The sequence below is a fragment of the Aethalodelphis obliquidens genome, unplaced genomic scaffold (genome assembly GCF_003676395.1).
Source record: "Aethalodelphis obliquidens isolate GAN/ISIS:26980383/991018 unplaced genomic scaffold, ASM367639v1 scaffold6, whole genome shotgun sequence".
In the NCBI taxonomy this organism is placed as follows: Eukaryota; Metazoa; Chordata; class Mammalia; order Artiodactyla; family Delphinidae; genus Aethalodelphis; species Aethalodelphis obliquidens.
In genome coordinates, this window is record NW_020837950.1 from 73,615,705 (window position 1) to 73,635,692 (window position 19,988).

The 19,988-nt window shown below is 62.5% G+C and overlaps 1 protein-coding gene and 1 long non-coding RNA gene across 5 annotated transcripts in view; one reads left to right on the forward strand and one right to left on the reverse strand.

Moving 5' to 3' along the window:
- Positions 1-4,687: 4,687 nt before the first annotated feature.
- The window catches only part of DOK7 (docking protein 7), a 33,802-nt gene continuing 18,501 nt past the window's right edge, over positions 4,688-19,988 (reverse strand). For 2 of the 4 annotated variants that reach the window (XM_027103830.1, XM_027103831.1), the window contains exons 3-5: positions 15,578-15,697; positions 13,681-13,797; positions 12,102-12,861 (exon numbers count right to left, since the gene is read on the reverse strand). In XM_027103830.1, coding sequence (XP_026959631.1) covers positions 12,146-12,861; positions 13,681-13,797; positions 15,578-15,697 — 953 coding nt within the window. In that variant the 3' untranslated portion in view covers positions 12,102-12,145. Of the gene's footprint in view, positions 4,925-5,074; positions 5,210-5,300; positions 5,328-8,345; positions 8,389-12,101; positions 12,862-13,680; positions 13,798-15,577; positions 15,698-19,988 lie in introns of those variants that run through there. The other 2 variants (XM_027103832.1, XM_027103829.1) reach the window with 2 other exon arrangements.
- On the forward strand, positions 4,781-12,119 carry LOC113619156 (uncharacterized). The gene is made up of 3 exons (XR_003432309.1): positions 4,781-4,940; positions 5,520-5,607; positions 11,353-12,119. It is a non-coding gene; the product is annotated as an uncharacterized LOC113619156 (long non-coding RNA).

A 19,988-nucleotide genomic window follows, 5' to 3' on the forward strand; every position in this document is an offset into this window, starting at 1 on the left:
TCTGGCTTCCAGTAGATGTGCTGGTGAGATTCAACAATGTCTAGCAGGAATTTGTTCCTTTTCGTTGCTACGTAGTATTCCGTTGTGGGGGCGTATCACACTTTGATTTTACTCCGTTCTGCTGTTGAACACTTGAGTTGTTTTCAGTTTTGTACGTAACATCAGTTAGAAATGACTGTGGTGAACATTCGTGGGGGGGTGGAGCTGCTGCCTCCCAAGCACCTCACTTTCCTCCCCTGGGTTTCCCTCAGGTGCCTTAACGAGGTCCCTGTTGATGGGCAGTTAGGTGTCCTCAACATAATAAAGCCCACAGCTAACATCAAAAGCTGAAAGCTTTTGCTCTAAAATCAGGAACAAGACAAGGATCCCCGCTCTCACCACTTCTATTCAACATCGTATTGGCAGTCCTAGCCACAGCAATTTGGCAACAAAAAGAAAGAAAAGGCATCCAAATTGGAAAGGAAGAAGTAAAACTCACTTCTTGCAGATGACATGAAATTATACATAGAAAAAACTAAAGACTACATCCAAAAACTGTTAGAACTGATAAACGAATTCAGTAAAGTTGCAGGGTACAAAATTAATATACAGAAATCTGTTGTGTTTCTCTATACAGTGAAAGTAAACTACCAGAAAGAGAAATGAAGAAAACGGTCCCATTTATAATTGAAATAATTCAAAGAGAATAATTCAAAGAGAATAAAATACCTAGGAATAAGTTTAACCAAGGAGGTGAAAGTCCTGTACACTGAAAACTGTAAGACATTGATGAAAGAAACTGAGGAAGACACAAATAAATGGAAAGATATTCCATGCTCATGGATTGGAAGAATTAATATTGTTTAAATGCCCATACTACCCAAAGCAATCTATAGATTCAGTGCAGTCCTCTAAAAATTCCAATGACATTTTTCACAGAAACAGAACAAACAATCCTAAACTCTTCATGGAACCACAAAAGACCCCAAATTGCCAAGTCAATCTTGAGAAAGACACAGCTGAAGGCTTCATGCTCTGTGATTTCAAACTATATTACAAGCCTCTAGTAATCAAAACAATATGGTATTGGCATAAAACAGACACATAGATCAATGGAACAGAATAGACCGGAAATAAACCCACACTTATGTGGTCAGTTAATTTACAACAGAGGAGCCAAGAATATACAATGGGGAAAGGACAGTCTCTTCAATAAATGGTGTTGAGAAAACTGGACCACTATCTTACACCATGTACAAAATTTAGCTCAAAATGGATTAAAAAACGTTAAGACTTGAAACCATAAAACTCCTAAAAGAAAACAGTAAGCTCCCTGGCATTGGTCTCGGCAATGATTTTTTGGATCTGACACCAAAAGCAAAGGCAACAAAAGCAAAAATAAATAAGTGGGACTACATCAAACTAAAAAGCTTCTGCACAGCAAAGGAGACCATCAACAACATGAAAAGGGAACCTACGGAATGGGAGAAAATATTTGTGAACCACATATCCGATAAGGAGTTAATATCTAAAATATATAAAGAACGCATATAACTCAGTAGCAAAAAAGCAAACAATCCAGTTACAATTGGGCAGAAGACCTGAATAGACATTTTCCCAAAAAAAGACACACAAATGGCCCACAGATACATGAAAAGGTGCCCAACATCACTAATCATTAAGTTTTGTTTTTTGTTGGTTTTCCTATTTTTGGTCACGCCTTGAGGCACGCGGGATCTTAGTTCCCTGACCAGGGATTGAACCCGTGCCCCCTGCAGTGGAAGCGCAGAGTCCTAACCACTGGACCACCAGGGAATTCCATCGTCACTAATCATTAGGGAAATGCAAATCAAGATCACAGAGAGACATCACCTCACACATATTAGAATGACTATTATCCAAAAGACAACAGATAACGAATGTTGACTAGGACGCGGAGAAAGGGAACCCTTGTGCACTGTTGGTGGGAATGTAAATGGCTGCAGCCTCTGTGGAAAACTGTGGAGATTCCTCAAAAAATTTAAAATAGAACTACCATATGATCCAGCAGTTCCACTTCTGGGTATTTATCTGAAGGAAATGAAAACACTAACTCAGAAAGATATCTGCACCCCTGTGTTCATCCCAGCATTATCTACAACTGCCAAGATACAGAAGCAACTGAAGCGCCCATCCGTGGATGAATGGATAGAAGATGTGGTACATACATACAACGGAATGTTACTCAGCCATTAAAAAAACGGAACCCTGCCATTTGTGACAACATGGATGCCCCTAGAGGGCATTGTGCTAAGTGAAGGAAGAGAGACAGAAAGATGAATATACGATCTCACAGGTATGTGGAATCTTAAAAAAAAAAAAAAAAAACTGAACTGATACAGAGAACAGATGTGTGGTTGCCAGAGGCGGAAGGTAGGGACTGGAGGACGCGACGAAGGGGGTCAAAAGGCACGAACTTCCGATTATAAACGAAGTCACAGGATGTAATGTACGACACGGCAGCTCTAGTTAACAATGCTGTAGTGCGTATTGACAGCTGATGGGAAGTTGGTCTTCAGAGTTCTCGTCACATTCCGTAACTCTGTGAGGTGCTGGATGTTAAGTGGATTTACTGTGGCGATCGTTTCACAGTATATACAGATACAGAATCGTTATGCTGTCCACCTAAAACTAATATAATTTGTCAATTAAACCTCAACAAAACAATAATAAGGTGTTGTGTCTGACACTGATATTCCAGGATTAAGACGCTAAACCCAGCACAGCACTGGAGGCCCCCCAGCCTCCAGGGCACCTCTCTGCCGGATCTGTGTCCAGCGCCCTGCACAGTCTGGCCTGAGGAGGGTCCAGCCTGGGGACCTGAGGGCACAGGGCATGACAAGACATGAGGGGAGTGGGAAGGGCAGCGATGGGGGTGTCACTGCAGGGGTGCTGGGCCAGGGATGCCCCTTCCCTCTCAGCAAAGGTGGGGAGCCCTTCCCAGACTTGAGTTGGGGTCCAGGGTCCCTGAGACCTCCTCCCACCACCACACAGTGGCCCGTGGGCCTCAGCCCTGGTGGCTGACAGCTTTGCTGAGGTGACCCTGCTGGACTTGGCCACCAAGTGCTGGCTAGCCGCCCCTCGCAGCTCTGGAGGAAAGGCAGGCAGTTGTCTGGTCCCCACTTGGCCCTGTGTGGCCGCCCTAGCTGGCTTAGCCCTAGCGCCCCTGAGCCTCGCTGGCTGGAGGGCAGCCATCGTACGTCAGGACAAACCCCTGCCCTTGGCATTCGTGCCCCGTGGCCCCTGCACAGACTCCCGGCTCCCCGACCGCCCCTCTCGTGGTGCCTTTGGCCAGGCCCGGCTGACCCCGCAGGGAACGGCTCTGCTTCCCGTGACCGTGTTGCTGCAGGTGCACGCTGCCCAGGAGACCCCTCGGCCACCCACAGCGCCGGAGGGGGGCGCGGAGACCCTTCCTCCATGCCCCACGCATCCATGGCCCTGTGTTAGCCTCACGGAAGCTCAGCAGACTCATCTTATTTGGAAAACGGGAGACCCCAGACGCCAGCCACTCAAGGTCACTGGTAAGGCCCGGGACCCCCAGTTGCCTGTCCCCGAGCAGGCGCGTGCAGCCTGCCCAGGGCATGGAGCTCGGCCCCCCTCCCACCTGAGGGAACCCTGACACAGCTGAAGCCCCGGACTGGGGTACACCGGCCACGCTTTGCCCCACTTGTGCCTTAAAAGTGAAGCCTGCTACCCTGGAGTCCCATCCAGGGCGTGTGAAAACCAGACCTGTTTGTTGAGCAGCTCCGGGGCCTTCGCCGCCCACGAGGCACTTTGCCGCCACAGGCTCGGCAGGGGAGGGGGACTGAAGTGCTAGCCCCACTGGCCTGAGGGACCCGCCGCCAGGAGGAGGAGGTGTGGGGTGCAGCCGCTTGGGCTCCCCACGGGCAGGCTAACCACGGCTCGCTGGGTCCGGGCTGGGATCGCGGCAGGAGGCAGGGAGGGATGGGTCTGCGTGGGCCCTGCTCGGGATCCCCACCAGGCAGAGCAGGGCCCCATCTCATCTCTGAGGCCCGGGTGGGACAGCCCGGCTTGGCGAGGAGGACAGGAAGCCCACCGCCAACTCCAGGAACTTCCCACCATCCGGACTCCCATTGGCCAGTGGAGGGGGAACCAGCCCACCGGCCCGCTGAGCCCTGGACCCCCCAAGGCCACAGGGAGAGCCCCACCCAGCCACCAGGAGTCCCTCTGTGTGTCCAGAGGCACGTGGCACGAGCCCTCACCCTCAGGAAATAACTGGCCGGTCGACAGTGGAACACGAGTGATTTTAAACCATTTACAGAACTAACTAAATGGGTCCCAAGAAGCGGGCAGTCAGCTGAGCGCACGAGGGCCATGCCATCCAGGCGCAGGGCAGCAGTGACCCAGAGGGGACAGCGGGGGCCCTGCAGAGGGCGCCACGTGGTGGGGCCTGGCCGGGTCCCCCGTGGTTGGGGACACGCGTTTGGCTGGGACACATCGTCGTCACCGGGCCGCCGCCTCCAGGGAAGGCGCGGGCAGGTCGCATCCCAGAACCGGAGACTGCTCGCCAGACGCCGCCTCAGGTCCACCTGGAGCCGCCCGACACCTGTCCAGGCGGCACCTCCCGCCGGCCTGGGGACCAGAGCAGGCGTCAGAGGAGCGCCCCGGAGCCGTCCACCCGCCCCCACCCCCGCCCCGGGCCCGGGCAGCGCGCCCACCCTCGGCTCGGAGCCTGAGCGCCAGGACGCAGCAGAGGTGCCGCGGGGCCGCTCCCTCGAGCCGACGGGTCGCGTCGCAGTCCGGCCGCCTCACCGCGGGGTCCCCTTCCGCCTCTGCTCCAGCGCCGGCAGCCTCTCCTCCCGGGCCTGCGCGTGCCGGGCCCCCGCCCTGTGCGCCGCCTCTGTGGCCAAGATGTCGATCTGCGCGTAGCGGGAAGCACCGGCCCCTGCGAGCAGCCCCAGGTGAGCCGGCGGGGGCGCACCCACCCCGCGCTCCGGCCAGGGCCTGAGCGCCGGCTTCGGGGCTGTGAGGGGGTGCCCGCGAGCCCCTGGCCCAGGGCCGATGCGCCCGGGGCTCAAGGCCCCTGCGGACCCACCTCGGATGCCCGCGCCGCCCTCCTGGAGCTGCAGGCCCAAGTAGTGCAGCTGCCTTGGGGGCGAAGGGCTGGCGGGGACGTTCACATATGTGGGCGCCTCACTGCACGGCCTCTCGGGTCCTGCGGGGAGAGGGGCTGTGAGTCCCCAGGCGGTGGCCGAGGCTGAGCTGACCCTCTAGACTGTTCGGGAAAGAGCTCCCCACTGCCCACCCCTCAAGTGTCCCGCTCTCCTCCTCTCCAGGGCCTGGGGAGCCTCCCCGACTCCCCCGTTTTCCTGGCCATCTTTTCCCACCCCACCCACGTCCCTCCCTGACCGGGGTGCCCCTGCCCCCCACAACGGGCTGACCAGGGATGCCCCCTATGGCCCGCTGGACACACGTCCATCTTCAAACATGGCCGCCCACCCTCAAACATCCCTCCCGGCCACTTCCTCCTTGGCTTCCAGGTGCCCTGCCCCTCCCAGGCAGGATGCCCCTCCCCCTCGGCTGTCCTCCCGGCTCACCCCATCTGCTTCAGGGACCCTCTTTGGACCGGTGAGTCCCCACAGAGCATCGTTCCCTGAGCGCAGGCCCACACTTCCATCCACTGTGACACCTCCTCCAGGGTGGCCCCAGGCACTTCAAGTCCCCTCCCCCATCCAAGAAACTGCCCCCTGCCTCCCCCATTTCCTAGAAGTCGATGGTTTCACTCAGCAAACGCCAACGGGGCTCCGGGCAGGTGCGACAGGAGCGCGGGGTGGGGGGGGGGACCCAGAGTGCCTGGCTGCACACCCGATCCACCTTTCCCCCACCTGCCCAAGAGCTCTGCCTGTTGGGCCCCGGGGTGGCTGCAGGAGACCAGGTTCACGACCCTGCCTGGCCACTCACCGGCAGCCGAACCACAGGGGCTGGTGAGCCAGAGCCATCCCAGAGGGCAGGAGCGCAGGTCCTCCCTCCTCCCTGAGGGCCCCGTCTCGCGACACAGCCACGCCTAGGGACTCGCGCAAATCCACCTGGCCAGCTCCCGGCCCCAAGGGATTCAGGGGCCGGGATTCTGGTGGGGGTGGGATCTGGGGGGAGTGGGATTCCGGGAGGGAGGAGTCAGGAGGGGGGTGGGATCAGGTGGGGGGTTGAAGCTCCCACAGGACAGCCTGTCTCTGGCCACCTGCCCACAGGTCCGGGGGAGCTGAGCCCGGGAGGGTCCTGGCTCTGCCGGCACCGGGCACTGGAGCGCCAACCAGCCCAAGGGGCTTCAGTGGGCAGACGCCACCCCACTCGCTGCCACATACTGGCACCGGGCACCACTGTGGGCACCACCTTCTGGAGGCCCGCACCTGCACTGAAGCCTGCCACCTCATCCCTTTACCTCCCCAGCAAGGCCAGAGGGCGTCCTCCTTGCTCAGCAGGGAGACTGAGGCCAGAGAGACCCTGTGTTCCCAAGGCAGCCAGCCTGGTGGGAATGGCCAAAGCTGGGGGTGGGGACGGCAGCCAGAGCGGGCTGTACCCGGGGCTGACCTGCGGCGACAGGGAGGGAAGGAGGAAGGCTTCTGTTGGACACAGACCCTCTCCCGTGTAACCCGAGATGACAGGCAGAGGCGCCCAGGGAGGCACCTAGACCGGGGGTCCAGGGGAAATCTGGGCAGCCTGCCTGGAGAAGGGGGCACACGCTGAGGGGTGAAGCTGGGGAGCGGGAAGCGGGAAGGCCTGATTGAAGCTGGGAGAGCCCATCAGGGGCTGAGACGGGGTCTGAGGGGAGTCTAGGAAGGAGGCCCAGCCTCCTGAAAGCTGAAAGGAGGGCTGTGGCTTGACCTGAGGTCACGTGGACAAGCTCCCCGTGGCTCAGCAGCTAGTTTTAGGGCTGGATCCGCATTTTCCACAGTGGAAGCAGGAGAGTGGGTGGAGGGTTTGGGGCAGCCCAGCATCTCCAGGGCCACACCAGGCAGCACAGGAAGGCTGCCATCCTGCCTTGGTCTCTAGCAGCGTCTGCGGGGGCAGGGGCGCCCCTCTGGTGGCTGCTCCCCAGCCCTGGCTCCCCCAGGCTCCCCTTTACCTCCCGTCTCCCTCCCTGATCCTTCAGACTGAGCCGCCTGCCAGCATCTCGGGAGCTGTCTCGAATACTCTCTGGGCCAAGCAGAGATCGGGTGGGTCTGTCCTGACCTCTCCCTGGCCACACAGCAGACCCGGCCCGACCACACTGGGTGTCTCACCCATCACCGCTCTCTGGCCACGCTGTCTTGGGTCTGATTCATCTCTGCTTCCACCAGACCCAGGGCCCCCTCCTCCCCCAGGCCCCCCACCCCAGAGGAAAGGTTCCTTTCCTCCAGTAGATCCTGACGCCTGTCCCCTGCCTGTCCCCTGGAACACGCACTCTGTCTGGGTAAAAGGGGGAGCGGGGGCTGGACAGCAGGCAGGAGGCATCCAGGACCATCTGGGAAGGCTGCCCACTGCCCAGCGTCATCAGGGAGTGGTCCTCAGGGCCCCATCCTGACCCAGGGAACCCTAGGCTGGCCGGCATGGGGCTTTCCTGTGGCCACTGTCTGACCCTGCATGCCCGTGGCCTTGCCCTTCCCCGCCTGCGCCCTCCACTCTGGACGGGCCTGGGCCTTGCTTGGCCCGCAGGGTCTAGCCCCATACAGGCACCATGCTCCTCTGAAGAGGAAATAAAAAGATCCCGCCCCAGGCTGGAGATGGCCTCTACTCCACTGAGAAAATGAGGCACAGAGCACACCCCCGACCTCCAGCCACGCCACCCGAGGCCAACCTCCCCCGACTTGCAGCCTCTCCCAGACTCCCAGGCCTTCCCCTGGGTCAGAGCCAGCATCTGCCCAGCCGTCACCTCTTAACGGGGCTTCTCCAAGGGGACCCCGTGTCTCGCCCTGGCTCCCTGCCTGGGCTTCCTCCCACCAAGGTCACCAACGCCCCTGCCCGCTCCTGGGTCCCCAGAGCATCGTCACCTCTGTTCTCTGTCACCTGGAGGACGAGCCTCCCTCTTAAAGGCTGCAGCTCAGGCCAGAGCTGACCCTGCCCGCTCTGACCACGCACCGTCCCGTGCAGGCTGGCCACGCCTGGCCACCTTGTCCTCAACTCGCTGCCTGGCACCATCGCACCCCAGCCGGGGCTCACCCCGGCTGCACACTGCCGCCCTGCCGTCCACTGTCACCCCCTCCCCGCTGCACCCTCCTCCCGGTGACCCCCCGCTGTCTTGTCTGGCACAGACTTTCTGGCTGGGCTGTGACTGCGGCCACTGTGACCCCACGTCCCTCGTCCCGAGGCGCACCAAAGCCAAGGCCTACCTGAGTGCATCCCCGGGAGCCCAGCGGGCGAGGCAGCAGCTCCCTAGACCAAGGAGAACACATGTCAGTCTGTCCATCCGGCTCCCGCTCACCCGGCACCCAGCCCAAGAGCCAGGATGCTACCCAGGAGTCCCAAAGGGCCACCCGCCAGGGAGACCAGCCAGGGGCCCGACTCCTCTCCAGGGGTCCCTGCCCACCCTGACACCCACAAACCCATCTGGGGTGAGGCGTCGGCAGCTCGGGCCTCCAGAACACAGGTGGCCTGGCTGCTCTCGTCAGTGTTGGTGGCCGTGTGTCACGCTGCCAGCTGTGCGGCAGGGTTTGTAGCCGTGAGATGCACGAGGGCTGTCACGTCACCCCTGGCCCCGGGCACTGCCGGCCTGCTCTAAGCAGGGCATCCCGGCTGAGCCACTCCTGGGGGCCCCGTGAGATGGGTCAAGGCCCCCAGACCGCAGGGTGGCCGCTTTGAGGTGCCTGATTGGAGGCGCAGAAAGACTCCGAGAAGGAAAGGGGTTCGGGGGCTTCAGAGCTGGGGGCAGTGTCTGCCGGCAGACTGGGAGGGAGGGACGGTGCCCACTGCCGGCACGTTCACTGCTGCCTGAGCCTCCATGCCCCAAACCAGTAGGAGCTGGGCCAGCCAGGGCCAGGGGCACCTGACGGGAAAGGGCCCGGCATCCCCGGCGCTTCTGAGGAGGACAGCCCAGCAGTGGGGTCTCATGGGGGGCTGCGGGCTGGCATCGGGGTGCAGAAGCCTGACCCGCTCTCTGGGAGGTCAAAGGGGCTGCCCAAACTCAGGACACAGCACCTCGACCCTGGTCCCTGCCAGGCTGCTGGGCACCTGGGCTGGCCTAACCCATCACCTTGTGTAAAGGCGCCCGGGCAGGCTTGGGGACTTGGGGAGGGTGTGTCTGACCTCCAACACCTGGGACAAGAGCCGACCGCCCTCAGGAGCCCCATCACTAGCTGCTCAGAGCCCCACCCACAGACGGCACCTGCTGTGCCAGCGGCGAGTCCTGCAGGCACAGCGTCAGACCCAAAGGACGAAACCACGTGCCGCGGGAGATGAGCAAACGCGGCGCCTCCTGTCCCCTCCCGCTGGGCGCCAGGGCCAGGTGGGGGCAGGTGGGTGCACGGGGCCTGGGGAGGCGAGGACGACTCTCTGGTTGCCCCCAGCCCTGCCATTCCTGGCACCTGAGAAGCCCACCCCACCCCAGGGAGGGTGAGTGAAGCTGGTGGCCCCAGGAATGCAGAAGCAGGTGTTCCCAGCCAGGGGCGCGAGGCCCACCCCGTGAGCTCCGGAAAGATAGGGGATGAGGCCAAAATCTTCCCGCGGGGCTACCCTGGCGGTGCACCTAGCCGCACCCGATGAGAGGCTCCATGCCTCTGGGCTGCAGGAGAAACTGAGGCACACCCTCCTGGGGGCTAGGCCCTCCTCCTGAGCCGCCCCATCGCCTCCCCAAAGGGCTGTGGTGGTCAGTGGCCACTCCCATGGAGGGCCCCTCCCTCCTCTGGGCCCAGGCCCTGGCCACGCCCCTCCAGCCCAGAGCCTGTCCCCTCCGGAAACTTGCTCCGACCGCGCCCGAGCCCTCACCTGGCAGCCCTCGGTCCACCCCTCCCGCCGCACCCCTCAGATGGCTCTTCCCTGAAGTCCCGGCCATCGACCTCGGTCCAGGAGACCAGAGGTCACAGCCAGGGTTCCCGCACGGGCCAGGGGAAGGCCGAAAGCCCAGCTCCAGCCCTCCCTGGCTTCACGTGGAGGGCAAGTCCCTCGGCCGCCGGGGCCACCACCTGCTCTGGTGGAGGGAGGGCCGTCTGCAGGGCACATGGGAGCGCAGCGGGGCTGGGCCTGGAAGATGAGGGCTCTGGCGGGAGCGGGCTGCCCAGGCCTCCAGGGCCGCTCCCCACAGCCCGCAGCACCAGCACCTCCCAGCCTCTTTCTTTTGCGACAAGGCTGGTGGGTCCCTCTGGGGAGGCGACAGTAGCAGTGAGTCGAGCCCCTTTGGCAGGCAGCCACCGAGCACTTCCATACAACGTCTCAGCAGGCCCCTCGGGGCCCAGGCAGGCGGACTGCTGTCCTCTCTACGGAGGAGGCCCAGACGGGGGCAATGAGTTGCTGGGGGCCGCCCAGCCAGCGGGCAGGGCCCCAGCTTGCCCTTCCCTGCACTGCAGTGTCGCAGGAACCGGGCCAGAACCCCAGCCCTCAGCGTCCACAGGGACCTGGGCCCCCCGGCTCTCTAACAGGGCGGTGAACAGGGTGAAGTGGGTGTGACGGTGGGATGTGGCTTCCCGGGATGTGCAGGAGGACCCTGATGGGGTCCCTGGAGCTCTGCTGCCCACATAGGGGAGACTAGGGGTGGGGAGGGTGCTCCAGGCTCAGAGCCAGGACCCTCACTGGCCCAGGAGGTAGGGTGTCCACCCTCACTGGACACCGGGAGCCACCTGCCTGAGCCTAAGGGACCACTGAGGACCACATTGTGCTCTCCAGTGAACGTGTGCACACACATCACACAGGCCACACACGTGCATGGGCACACGCATACACCTGGCACCCAAGCACAGATCACACCACACATGTAACACACGTGCACACAGGATGTGCACAGCCACACACAAGTGCATGCAAATGCATGCACGCCATGACACACATGCACGTTGCATGTCACACGTGTGTGCACGTCTCACGCACTGTACACATGCATGCGAATGAAAGCACTCACATGCACACATCGCACGCTGGCACACACACCACACACACGTGCACACGTGCACGAGGCCTGTGTGCTGCCTGAGGCTGCTCTCCTCGTTCACGCCTCCGGCGTGTTCAGGCTGAAGGCTGAACAGACAGGCGAGGCCTCTCCCTGCTCTGTGACGCACAGGGCACGGGAGGCCGAGCCCCTGGATTTCAGAGACAGTTAAAGGCCCCACTGGGAGGGCCGGGGTGGGAGGTGGACACAGCTGGCCACATGGAAAAGAACAAGACGATAAGAAAAAACAATTTTATTTCCAGTCTAAGAACGTATTACAAACAGTGTCAGGTGTGAAGAGCAACAGACGGCTTCAGCCAGCAGTGAAGGTACAAAGCGGAACGGTTACAGCTGAGCTGTGTGCGGGGCGCAGCCGGCCGGAGTCCAGATCGGACCGACACGGGCCTCGCCTTCCACGCGGGCGTCTGGAATCGTAGCGCGAACGGACAAACCAGGCCACGCAGCCAAAATCCATGCAGGAGAGCAGGCCGAGCCGACCGCGGAAGGCGTGGAGGAAGCGCGACGCCCGCAGGCGGCCCACCAGCAGTGCCTGGGGCCCCTGAATGCGAACGCCAGCCCGAGCCCCGCGTCCTCTGGTCCTGACCACCAGCCCCTGGCTCAGCCAGCAGGGCGGAGGGGGGCGCCCGGCAAGTGACCCCGACCCTGCCCTTCCCCGCCCGCCCCTCCCCCTGGAGCGCGCAGGTTCAGAAAATGGCGGCTGGGAGTGAGGCGTCGGGGTCCCGGGGTCCCGAGAGCCAGACCCCCAGCAGTCCCCGGGGCCTCCTGGGCCTCAGCAAACCCCCCAAAGGACAGACCACCTGTGCGCGCAAGCAGGTGAAGCCCCTCGGACACAGCGCAACGCGCAGGGAGGTTAGTCTCAGGCTCCTCTTTGATTGGGCCCCTGGTCCTTGGGCTCTGCCCCGGACCCGGCCCCCCACCTTCCAGAACGCACTTCCAGCTGCGGCCCTCCCTGCAGGCTGGACCCCCAGGCCCCCAGGCCGCCCCACGGCACGAGGGCAGCCCCACGAGGGCACCGCCCACCCGCAGCCGCTGCCCTCAGGGAGGCGCATTTACCTTCAGTCCTCCGCAGACGGGACACGCGGAAAAGAGAGCCGGAGGGGGCCCCGCGTGGGGGGCGCCCGCTTCCCAGGGCTCGCCCGGCCCCGACGGGGCCTCTGTCGCCTGTCCCCGCCGTCGCTCGCCCAGCCAGCCGGAGGGACACCCCGCCGCCAGCCGGCCGCCCGAGTCCCCGGCGGCTCCGTCGCTGGCGCTGCCCTGTGTGGCGGGGGGCTGGTCCCGGGCCGCCTGGCGCAGGCTGCGGGGCGTGTCGTAGTGGGGCCGCGGCGCGGTGGGCACCTGGTACTCGGCCGCCCCGGGGGCGCAGGCGCACAGGCCGGGCTCGGGCACCACGCCTCCCGGCAGGCTGAGCAGAGAGCCCAGCTCCTCGGCCCCGCGCCACACGTCCAGGCTGCTTCCTGCGAAGGACGAGAAGCTGCCCGAGTAGGAGGAGTGGCTGCCCGTGGCGATGCCGCTGTCCGAGGAGCTCTGGCGGCCGACCTCCTGCAGCTGCCGTGGCCGCAGCGGCCTGGGGGGTGGCCTCGAGGCACCTGCTGCGGCTTCCCCGGGGGCCTGGGCGGCCGCCAGCCCAAGACCCTCCGGCGTCGCGCCCACCGAGGACGGGGACGGCTCTGGCCACGGCACGAGCCGGCTGCTGGCGCTGACGTCTGAGTGGCTGGCCTCTGACGACGAGCTGGACAGGCTGCGGTCGTCCCCTGAACGGAGAGTCGGGGGCTGAGACTCCTGTGGGGCTTTGGCTGCCCGGGGTGGGCTGGGGAGCCTCGGTGGGAGCTGACGTCTAGCCCCCCCACGCCCCCGCCCTGCTGAGGGCCTGCGCTCTCCGGTCTCCAGTCGCCACCCTGGGACGGCTGACCCACACCCTGCCTGGACCTCCACGCCCAGCGTCACCCAGGACGGCCCCTTCGCCCACACCAGTCCCCTCCCTGCCGTCCCCCTGGGAACCAGACGTGAGCCCTTCCTCCGGGAAGGTGGCGGCCCTTGCGCACCTGAGCCCCCGCCTCTAGGGGCCTGGACGGAGAGGCCGCCGTCCCCACTCTGCACCCGTGGGACTGGCGACAATCACACAGGACAAAGGGCCCGCAGAGCTCCCCCGCCTCTGGCCCAGGAGACCCCGGTGCAGCCCCCCACCCACCACCCCCGGGAGCTGCAGCGTCCCCTCAAGGGCCTGCCGGCCCTTTCTGTCCATCTCCCCGCAGAGCACAGCAGCTGAGGGGCCTCGCTCCCGGCAGCCAGCACCCCTGAGCCTTCTGTGTGGGCACAGACGGTGAAGCCACAGCCTCACCAGGCCACACCCCGGTGGCTGGGAAGGAATTCGAACCCAACCCCCCAGCCGGCACCCACGGGGCACCAGCATCCAGGCCGGAGCTTAGTGAGTGTGGCATCACTAGTGAGAGAACGAATGGAACAGAGGGAGGGGCATGAATGAACGAACAGGAGCTGGGAGGTTGCCTTAAAGGGACAGCTGCGGCCCCAGGGCCACTGGCCCCCCCTCACAGCCCAGGCCATGGCCCTACCTGCGCTGCCCGGCCAGCCGGAGTGGGAGAGAAGGCTGAGCCGCTTCTCCAGCCGCAGGGCTTCCAGGGCCTCCTGGGCCACGCGCTCCTCCACGGCAGGGCCCCCGGCGCTCAGGTCTGCAGCAGAGGGGACAGTCAGCGAGGAGGCGTCCCCAGCCCTGTCCCCGCAGCCCACCCACTGCTCAGGACATCACAGTTACCCCAGCACTGACAGGGCTGTGTGGACCTCGGTCCAGTCGCAGCACCACGACAGAGCCCCTGGGAGCCCCAGCTCCTCCCCACGCCAGCACCCCAGCTGCCAGACACCAAGCTCAGGGTACCCAAACCACCCCCGTCCAGGTCCCCGGCCATCATCCTGTGTCCTGGGCCCAAGGACAGCCCCCCTGACCACCAGCAGATGTCCCGTGCCCCAAAGTGGACAGTCCCTGCAGTGGACCAGGACACTGGCACATCCTCCTGCTGCTGGTGAGGCAGCAGGACGCTGGCACTGGACGAACTCACAGCCCCACCACTTGCCCTCCCCGAACCTCGCAGCCATGACTGCAAAACGTGGGAGCAGAGACAGTGCACGCCACGCGCAATGGGACCAAGGTGGGAACGCACAGGACATGCTTGGGGCAGGGTGGGCCCCGGAACTCTGTCTTCTCCCCTTCCCCCTCCCCACTGTATGTGAGGCAGGTCCTGCCTCTGGTGCCCAAGTGCGTCTGACCGAGCAGCGGTCAGCTTGAGAAGACACCCCCAAATCTCAGAGTGTTAAGGCTGCTGACCCAGTGGAGGCCACATCTCAAAAGTCCCCAAAGATCACAGGCTTTCAACACGACACCGGCCAGGCTCAGCGAGCAGGGACCCACCAGCCCCGTCCACACCCCAGCTGTCCACACCCCCGCTGTCCACACCTGCCCCATCCACGCCCGCCCCCTTCTGATCCCGGCCACCCACACCACTGCCTGCGGCTGCAATGCGATAAGCCGCCAGCAGAGGGCGCTGCCGCACCACCCAGCAGAGCCCGGGCGGCGAGGCTCCGGTCACAGGAACTGCCTCCTTCCTCCCCACCCCGCCCCCCACCCCGCCCCCCGGGCCCGCTTGGGGGGTTGCGGGGCTGAGGGGCCCACGCTGGGAGAAAGGGGACCTGGCACGTCGCCAGCCCGTCTCCCTAGGAGGTCCACCTGCCCCCGACCTGGCTATGGTGCCCATGCAAGGAGGCCACGGATGTGAGCTCACTGACCACCTGCTGCCCGGCCACAGGCCTTGGTCTCCCACCTGGACAAGGGGACAAGCGCTGCTTCACTGGGGCGAGGGGAGTATCGGTGACCCTGGGTACCACCCACTCGCAGAGCCTCGGTCAAAGGAAGCTGCGATGACGAGGACCAGCCTTTGTCCCTGCCATGGGCTTGGGCCTCCCCAGCCTCCCCGAGGGAAGAAATGCCCAGGTAGCGTGGCCCTCCGCGGGCCAGCGCCATCCCTGGTCCAGGACTCCTGAAGAGCAGTGTCCCAGCCACAGCCAGGGAAGTGGGAGAGAAGGCCAGGCCAGCTCATGCAGCCCTGGCACCTGCCAACCTGATGCGCTGAGACCCCAGCTCACAAGGCGACTTCCAGCCCGATCTCTGGCTCCCACGGAGCCAGCCCTGACCCCAGCGACCGCAGGCGAGGGCCCAGCCCAGGTCTGGGAGACGGGCCGGCTCGGAAGGTCTTCGGGGTCCCGGGCTCGGGCCTCTTGCTGGCCCACCTGGTGCAGCTGCAGTAATTGTCCCAACCGAAAGCCTCGGCCTCTGAGCGTCCCAGCAGCTCAGACCCCGTGGAGGAGGGGCTGTGCCAGGGCGAACGCCCCCGGGAGCCCGAGATCAAGCAGCCCACCTGACCCTCCCACCAGGCCGGGCTCCCCAACTCCGGCACCCACCTGGGAGAACAGGCCGCAGCCCAAAGGGGCCCTTGGTCGGGGAGATGCCGCGGACAATGCAGTCGAACAGGAAACTGATCTGCTCTCCCTCGGCCGAGGACAGGAAGAAGACCCCAGCCCCTGCAGAGGGAGGGCAGACCCCGGTGTCAGCCTGGCCAGAGCTCGGGTCGGTGGGAACCCTGCAGGGCGGGCTCAGGGCCGCTGCACGGGGACTGCCCACAGAGGCCTGAGCCAACCCGTGAGACACCCCCCCCCCCCCGCCCCGAGCACCGCGGCGATGTCCCCACAGCACTGTGGTGACGTGAGCCATGCAGGCGGCTCAGGCCACACGCCGGCTCTCCCAGGCCTGAGGACACCATCACGGCCTGAGTCCAGGCTGCACGGCCTCAGCAAGGTGGGAGAGGGCGTCCTGCCCGCTGGCCCCAAGCCGTCAGCCATCTCTCGTCTCCCAGGCTGGTTAAGAGGAGCTGGGGCGACTTCTGGAGGATGGGGGTCACAGAGTGGGCCGAGGAGGGCGTCCCGGCTGCGTGGAGAGCCCAGCAGCCCCTCCCTCTGGCCCACGCTCCTTTGAGGGGTGGGCGGCGGGTGCACTTCCAGGAGGGCGGCTGCGAGACCTGGTTTCCTCACCCGGGCTGTGGTGAGGGGAAGCTGGCAAGATACAGGCGGTGGCTCCTGCCCTGCAGACGAATCAGCCTGGCCCACCTCAAAGCCCCTCCCCTCTCCCCGGGCTCGTCTTCTGGGTGGGGGGCACTGGAGCCCCTGGCGCGCAGTTGCAGGGCTGAGATCCAGCCTCGGGGCTCCCACCCACAGAGGTGATTTTAAAAGACACGTTTACATACTGAGATACGGGAAAGTCATCGTGGCTTATACACGAGTTCACTTGAATTTGATGCTAACTAAAATAGCCTACTTGTGGTCTATCAAATTGTACATCTGCCTTAATTATTAGAGAAAAGGGCACGTCGACCAGCAGTAAAGACTGTCCACGTTAAACATAAAGATTAAATAAATGCCCCTCCTCCTTCGATGCTAAGCCCCCCTCCCAGGTGCCAAGGCCACGCTGACTCTGTGTACGCGCTGGTCTGTTTTTTTATTTTTATTATTTTTTGAAACCTTGAAGAAACGTCACCCTGACTGCTTTGATGGTCTTTGTTCTGGCAAGATATAAAGCTGTGCCGAAAACCCTGCTTTTCCCGAGTCATCTGGGAAGCAGGTTTCCGGGCCCGTCCTCGGTTTGGCTCCAATAAAACTCTTTTCTATTCTTATTATTGATGGTTTATTGATTACTTCCGTTGACAGAGGGGAGGCCCGGCTGGGATCCCAGCCCAGGGGGCTCGGCCGGAGAGGGCACGTGGGCCTGCAAGACACCAGGGCGCAGAGCGGCCGCAGGGCCCTGCGCTGGGCCGGAGCCCCGCCAGCGTCAATGAAATCCCGCGGCCGAGTGAATGGGGCACCGGGTCACCGGGGCTGGACGCCCGGCGTGGCGTCACCACACAGGAATCCCTCGCTGCCTCGCCCTCCTCCCTCTGCCCAAAGAAAGGCCTGCGCCCTCTGGAAGGAGGGTGCCCGGGGCAGACGGGGAAGCGGCGCACTGAAACTGTCCCAGTCACGCTCACTGGCACCGAATCCCAGGGACTCGGGCCAGTCCCACACGTGGTGAGGCCGCCGTGCCCCTGGGCGGCCACCAGGGCCCAAACCGGTGACACGCCCGCTCGAGAGGTGAGAAAGTGGACGCCCAGAGAGGGGCCACGTCCTGGCACTACGGAGCGTCTGAGCAGACGCAGAGCCAGGCCCACCCTGGGGGCCCCCGGGGGCCCCCACGAGGCTCGCTGCCCAGAGGGGCTGGGTTGGGGGATGGTCCCGGGACCTTGGCCGACGGCGGGCGGGCGGGGAGGAGGCCCCGTCCCGGCCACCCCGGCTCCCGGGGCCAGGCCTCTAATCCGGAGCTTACGGTCAGCTGGCAGAGGCCTCGGCACAGTCAGTCCCCCGACTATAAAAAACCACATGACGGGGAGCGGGGCCGGCGGCATTCCACGGGAGTCTGCGAGCTCCCGAGCCTGAGCCTCACAACCAAGGGACGAGGCCTCCCGGACCAGCGGCAACCGCCCGCTGCCCCGTGGCTCCCCTCCCCACCCCAGGCTCTGGGGACAACAAGCTCCCCAGGTGTGCCCGGCCCGCCTGACACACCTCCCCCGGCGTGGCCGTCCCCCCCCACGACTCCCCGCAGCCACCCGTAACACCCCTTCACCTGCTGAGACTGCTCGGGTGACATGGCCTTTCCTGACCCCTGACCCCTGACGGTTCACCCGGTGATGCTTTCAGGGGACACCTCCTCTGGGGCAGACCCCCCGACCTTTTACCTCCCGGGTCTGACGCTGTCCCGGCCCCCAGGCCCAGCACCTTGAGGCAGGACCACTTCTGAGTCGTCCGCAGTCCCCTGCGTCTAACCCAGGGCCAGGCGCCCAGGAGACCCCCGCGCTCAGTGTAGATGGAAAGGGGGCGTGGAGGCAGCCGGGCCCCCTCCCCTCCCCAGGGAAGGGCTCTCCGCATTTCTTGTTTGCTTATCTGTTTGGGGGGAGGGGAGGCAAGCTAGGGCCTGGACCCGTTTTGCCACGTTGTACCAGTGTGGCCACTGTCACGACGCCCCGCGTGCCTCCTCTCAACCACGTCCGTGAAGGCTCCACCCCGAGGCGGGCTCTCTCCCGGGGTCTGCGCCACAGGAAGTAACCGAGGGACGCTCCTTAGGGTTTGGGGCCGAGGCCTTAGGGGCTGGAGACCCCCACGTTTGCTCTCCGGGAACCAGCCACCCTGTGAGAAACCCGGCTGTCCTGCTGGAGGGCAAGGCCCCAGAGGAGAACTGAGGCGTCCCGGCCAACAGCCAGCACCAGGGCCCCAGGCCGTGCCTGAGGCCACCCACCAAACGCCACTGCCCGAGTGACCCCAGTGCACCATGCAGAGGAGACCACTGACCCACAGAACCGCAAGCCAGGAAACAGCACTAAGTTTGGGGTGTCTGTCCCCCAGCAATAAATAACACGGGAAACTAACAGACGGAGGAGAGGGTCCTGCGGAGCAGGAAACAGCCGCCTGCGGGTCCACGGACACAGCCGCTGTGGATCCTCAGGGGTGCAGCAAAACTCGCCCGCGTTTTAATATCTCCAGCCGCGAGAAAGAAAGGCCTTCCTTCAGACGTTCAATGAGCCCAGTTAGATCCCAGCCGAGTCCCAGCTGAAGTTAGTCTTTCATCTGCAGCCTCCAGACCTCTGTCACTGGACCCCAATAAGAGCTCAGTCCCCAGCTCCTCAGAGAACAAGCATCCCACCCTTTGCTGACAAAGACCCCACGGTGAAGTCCAGTCGAGGACAGAGTCTGAAGGCGTTGGAGGACTTTCCTGCCGAGAAGGTTCTAGAAAGCTCAAGTCCAGACAGCACCGATTATCAGTCAGGAAGTTGGCACAGCTAACTGAGCCCCTTGGGATATTATTTTGCACAGAGTTTCCTAATAGAGTAAAACATCTGGTAATTAATGTTTCGTTTGTCTCTGCCCTTATTTGGGGAGAAAGAAGCACAGTGCAATGAAATAAGTTCATTCGAAATGAAGTTTTAAATTTCACCTGATCATTTCATACCCACTAGGAGGACTACTATTTAAACAACAAAGAAAAAGAAAACTAAAATGAGACTGAAAACAAGTGCTGGTGAGGGTGCAAGAAACTGGGCCCTTCGTACACTGTTGGTGGGAATGTAAACCGGGGCAGTCGTGTGGAAAACGGTGTGGCAGATCCTCAAAAAATTAAACAGAGAAACTCCATCTGATCCAGCAATTCTACTTCCGGGCACACACCCAAAACAATTAGAAGTGAGGTCCTGATGAGATATTTGCATACCCACGTTCATAGCAGCATCACACACAATAGCTAAAATGCGGAAGCGATCCAAGTGTCCATCGACAGATGGATGGAGAAACAAAATGTGGTCCATCCATACGGTGGAATCTGATTCAGCCTTAAAAAGGAAGGGAACGGTGACACCTGCTACAACGTGGACGAACCCCCAGGACACTGCGCTGAGTGAAACAAGCCCGTCACAAAAGGACAAATCCTGCAGATGCCATTTATGTGAGGTCTCTAGAGTCAGCAAACTCAGAGATGGAAAGGAGAATAAAGGGTGCAGGGCTGGGCGGGGAGAGGGGATGGGGAGAGAGTGTTTAATGGGGCCAGGGTTCGGGAAGATGAAAAGATTCTGGGGCTGGGGGTGGTGATGGGGGCAGAATCATTGCAGGAATGTGCTCACTGCCACTGAACTACGTGCCAGGAGTGGTTTAAATAGTGCATTTTGTGTCATGTACATTTTACCACAGCAAAACAAAAACGAACAAGACCAAAACAACAAACAGCTCCTCCGGGAAGCAG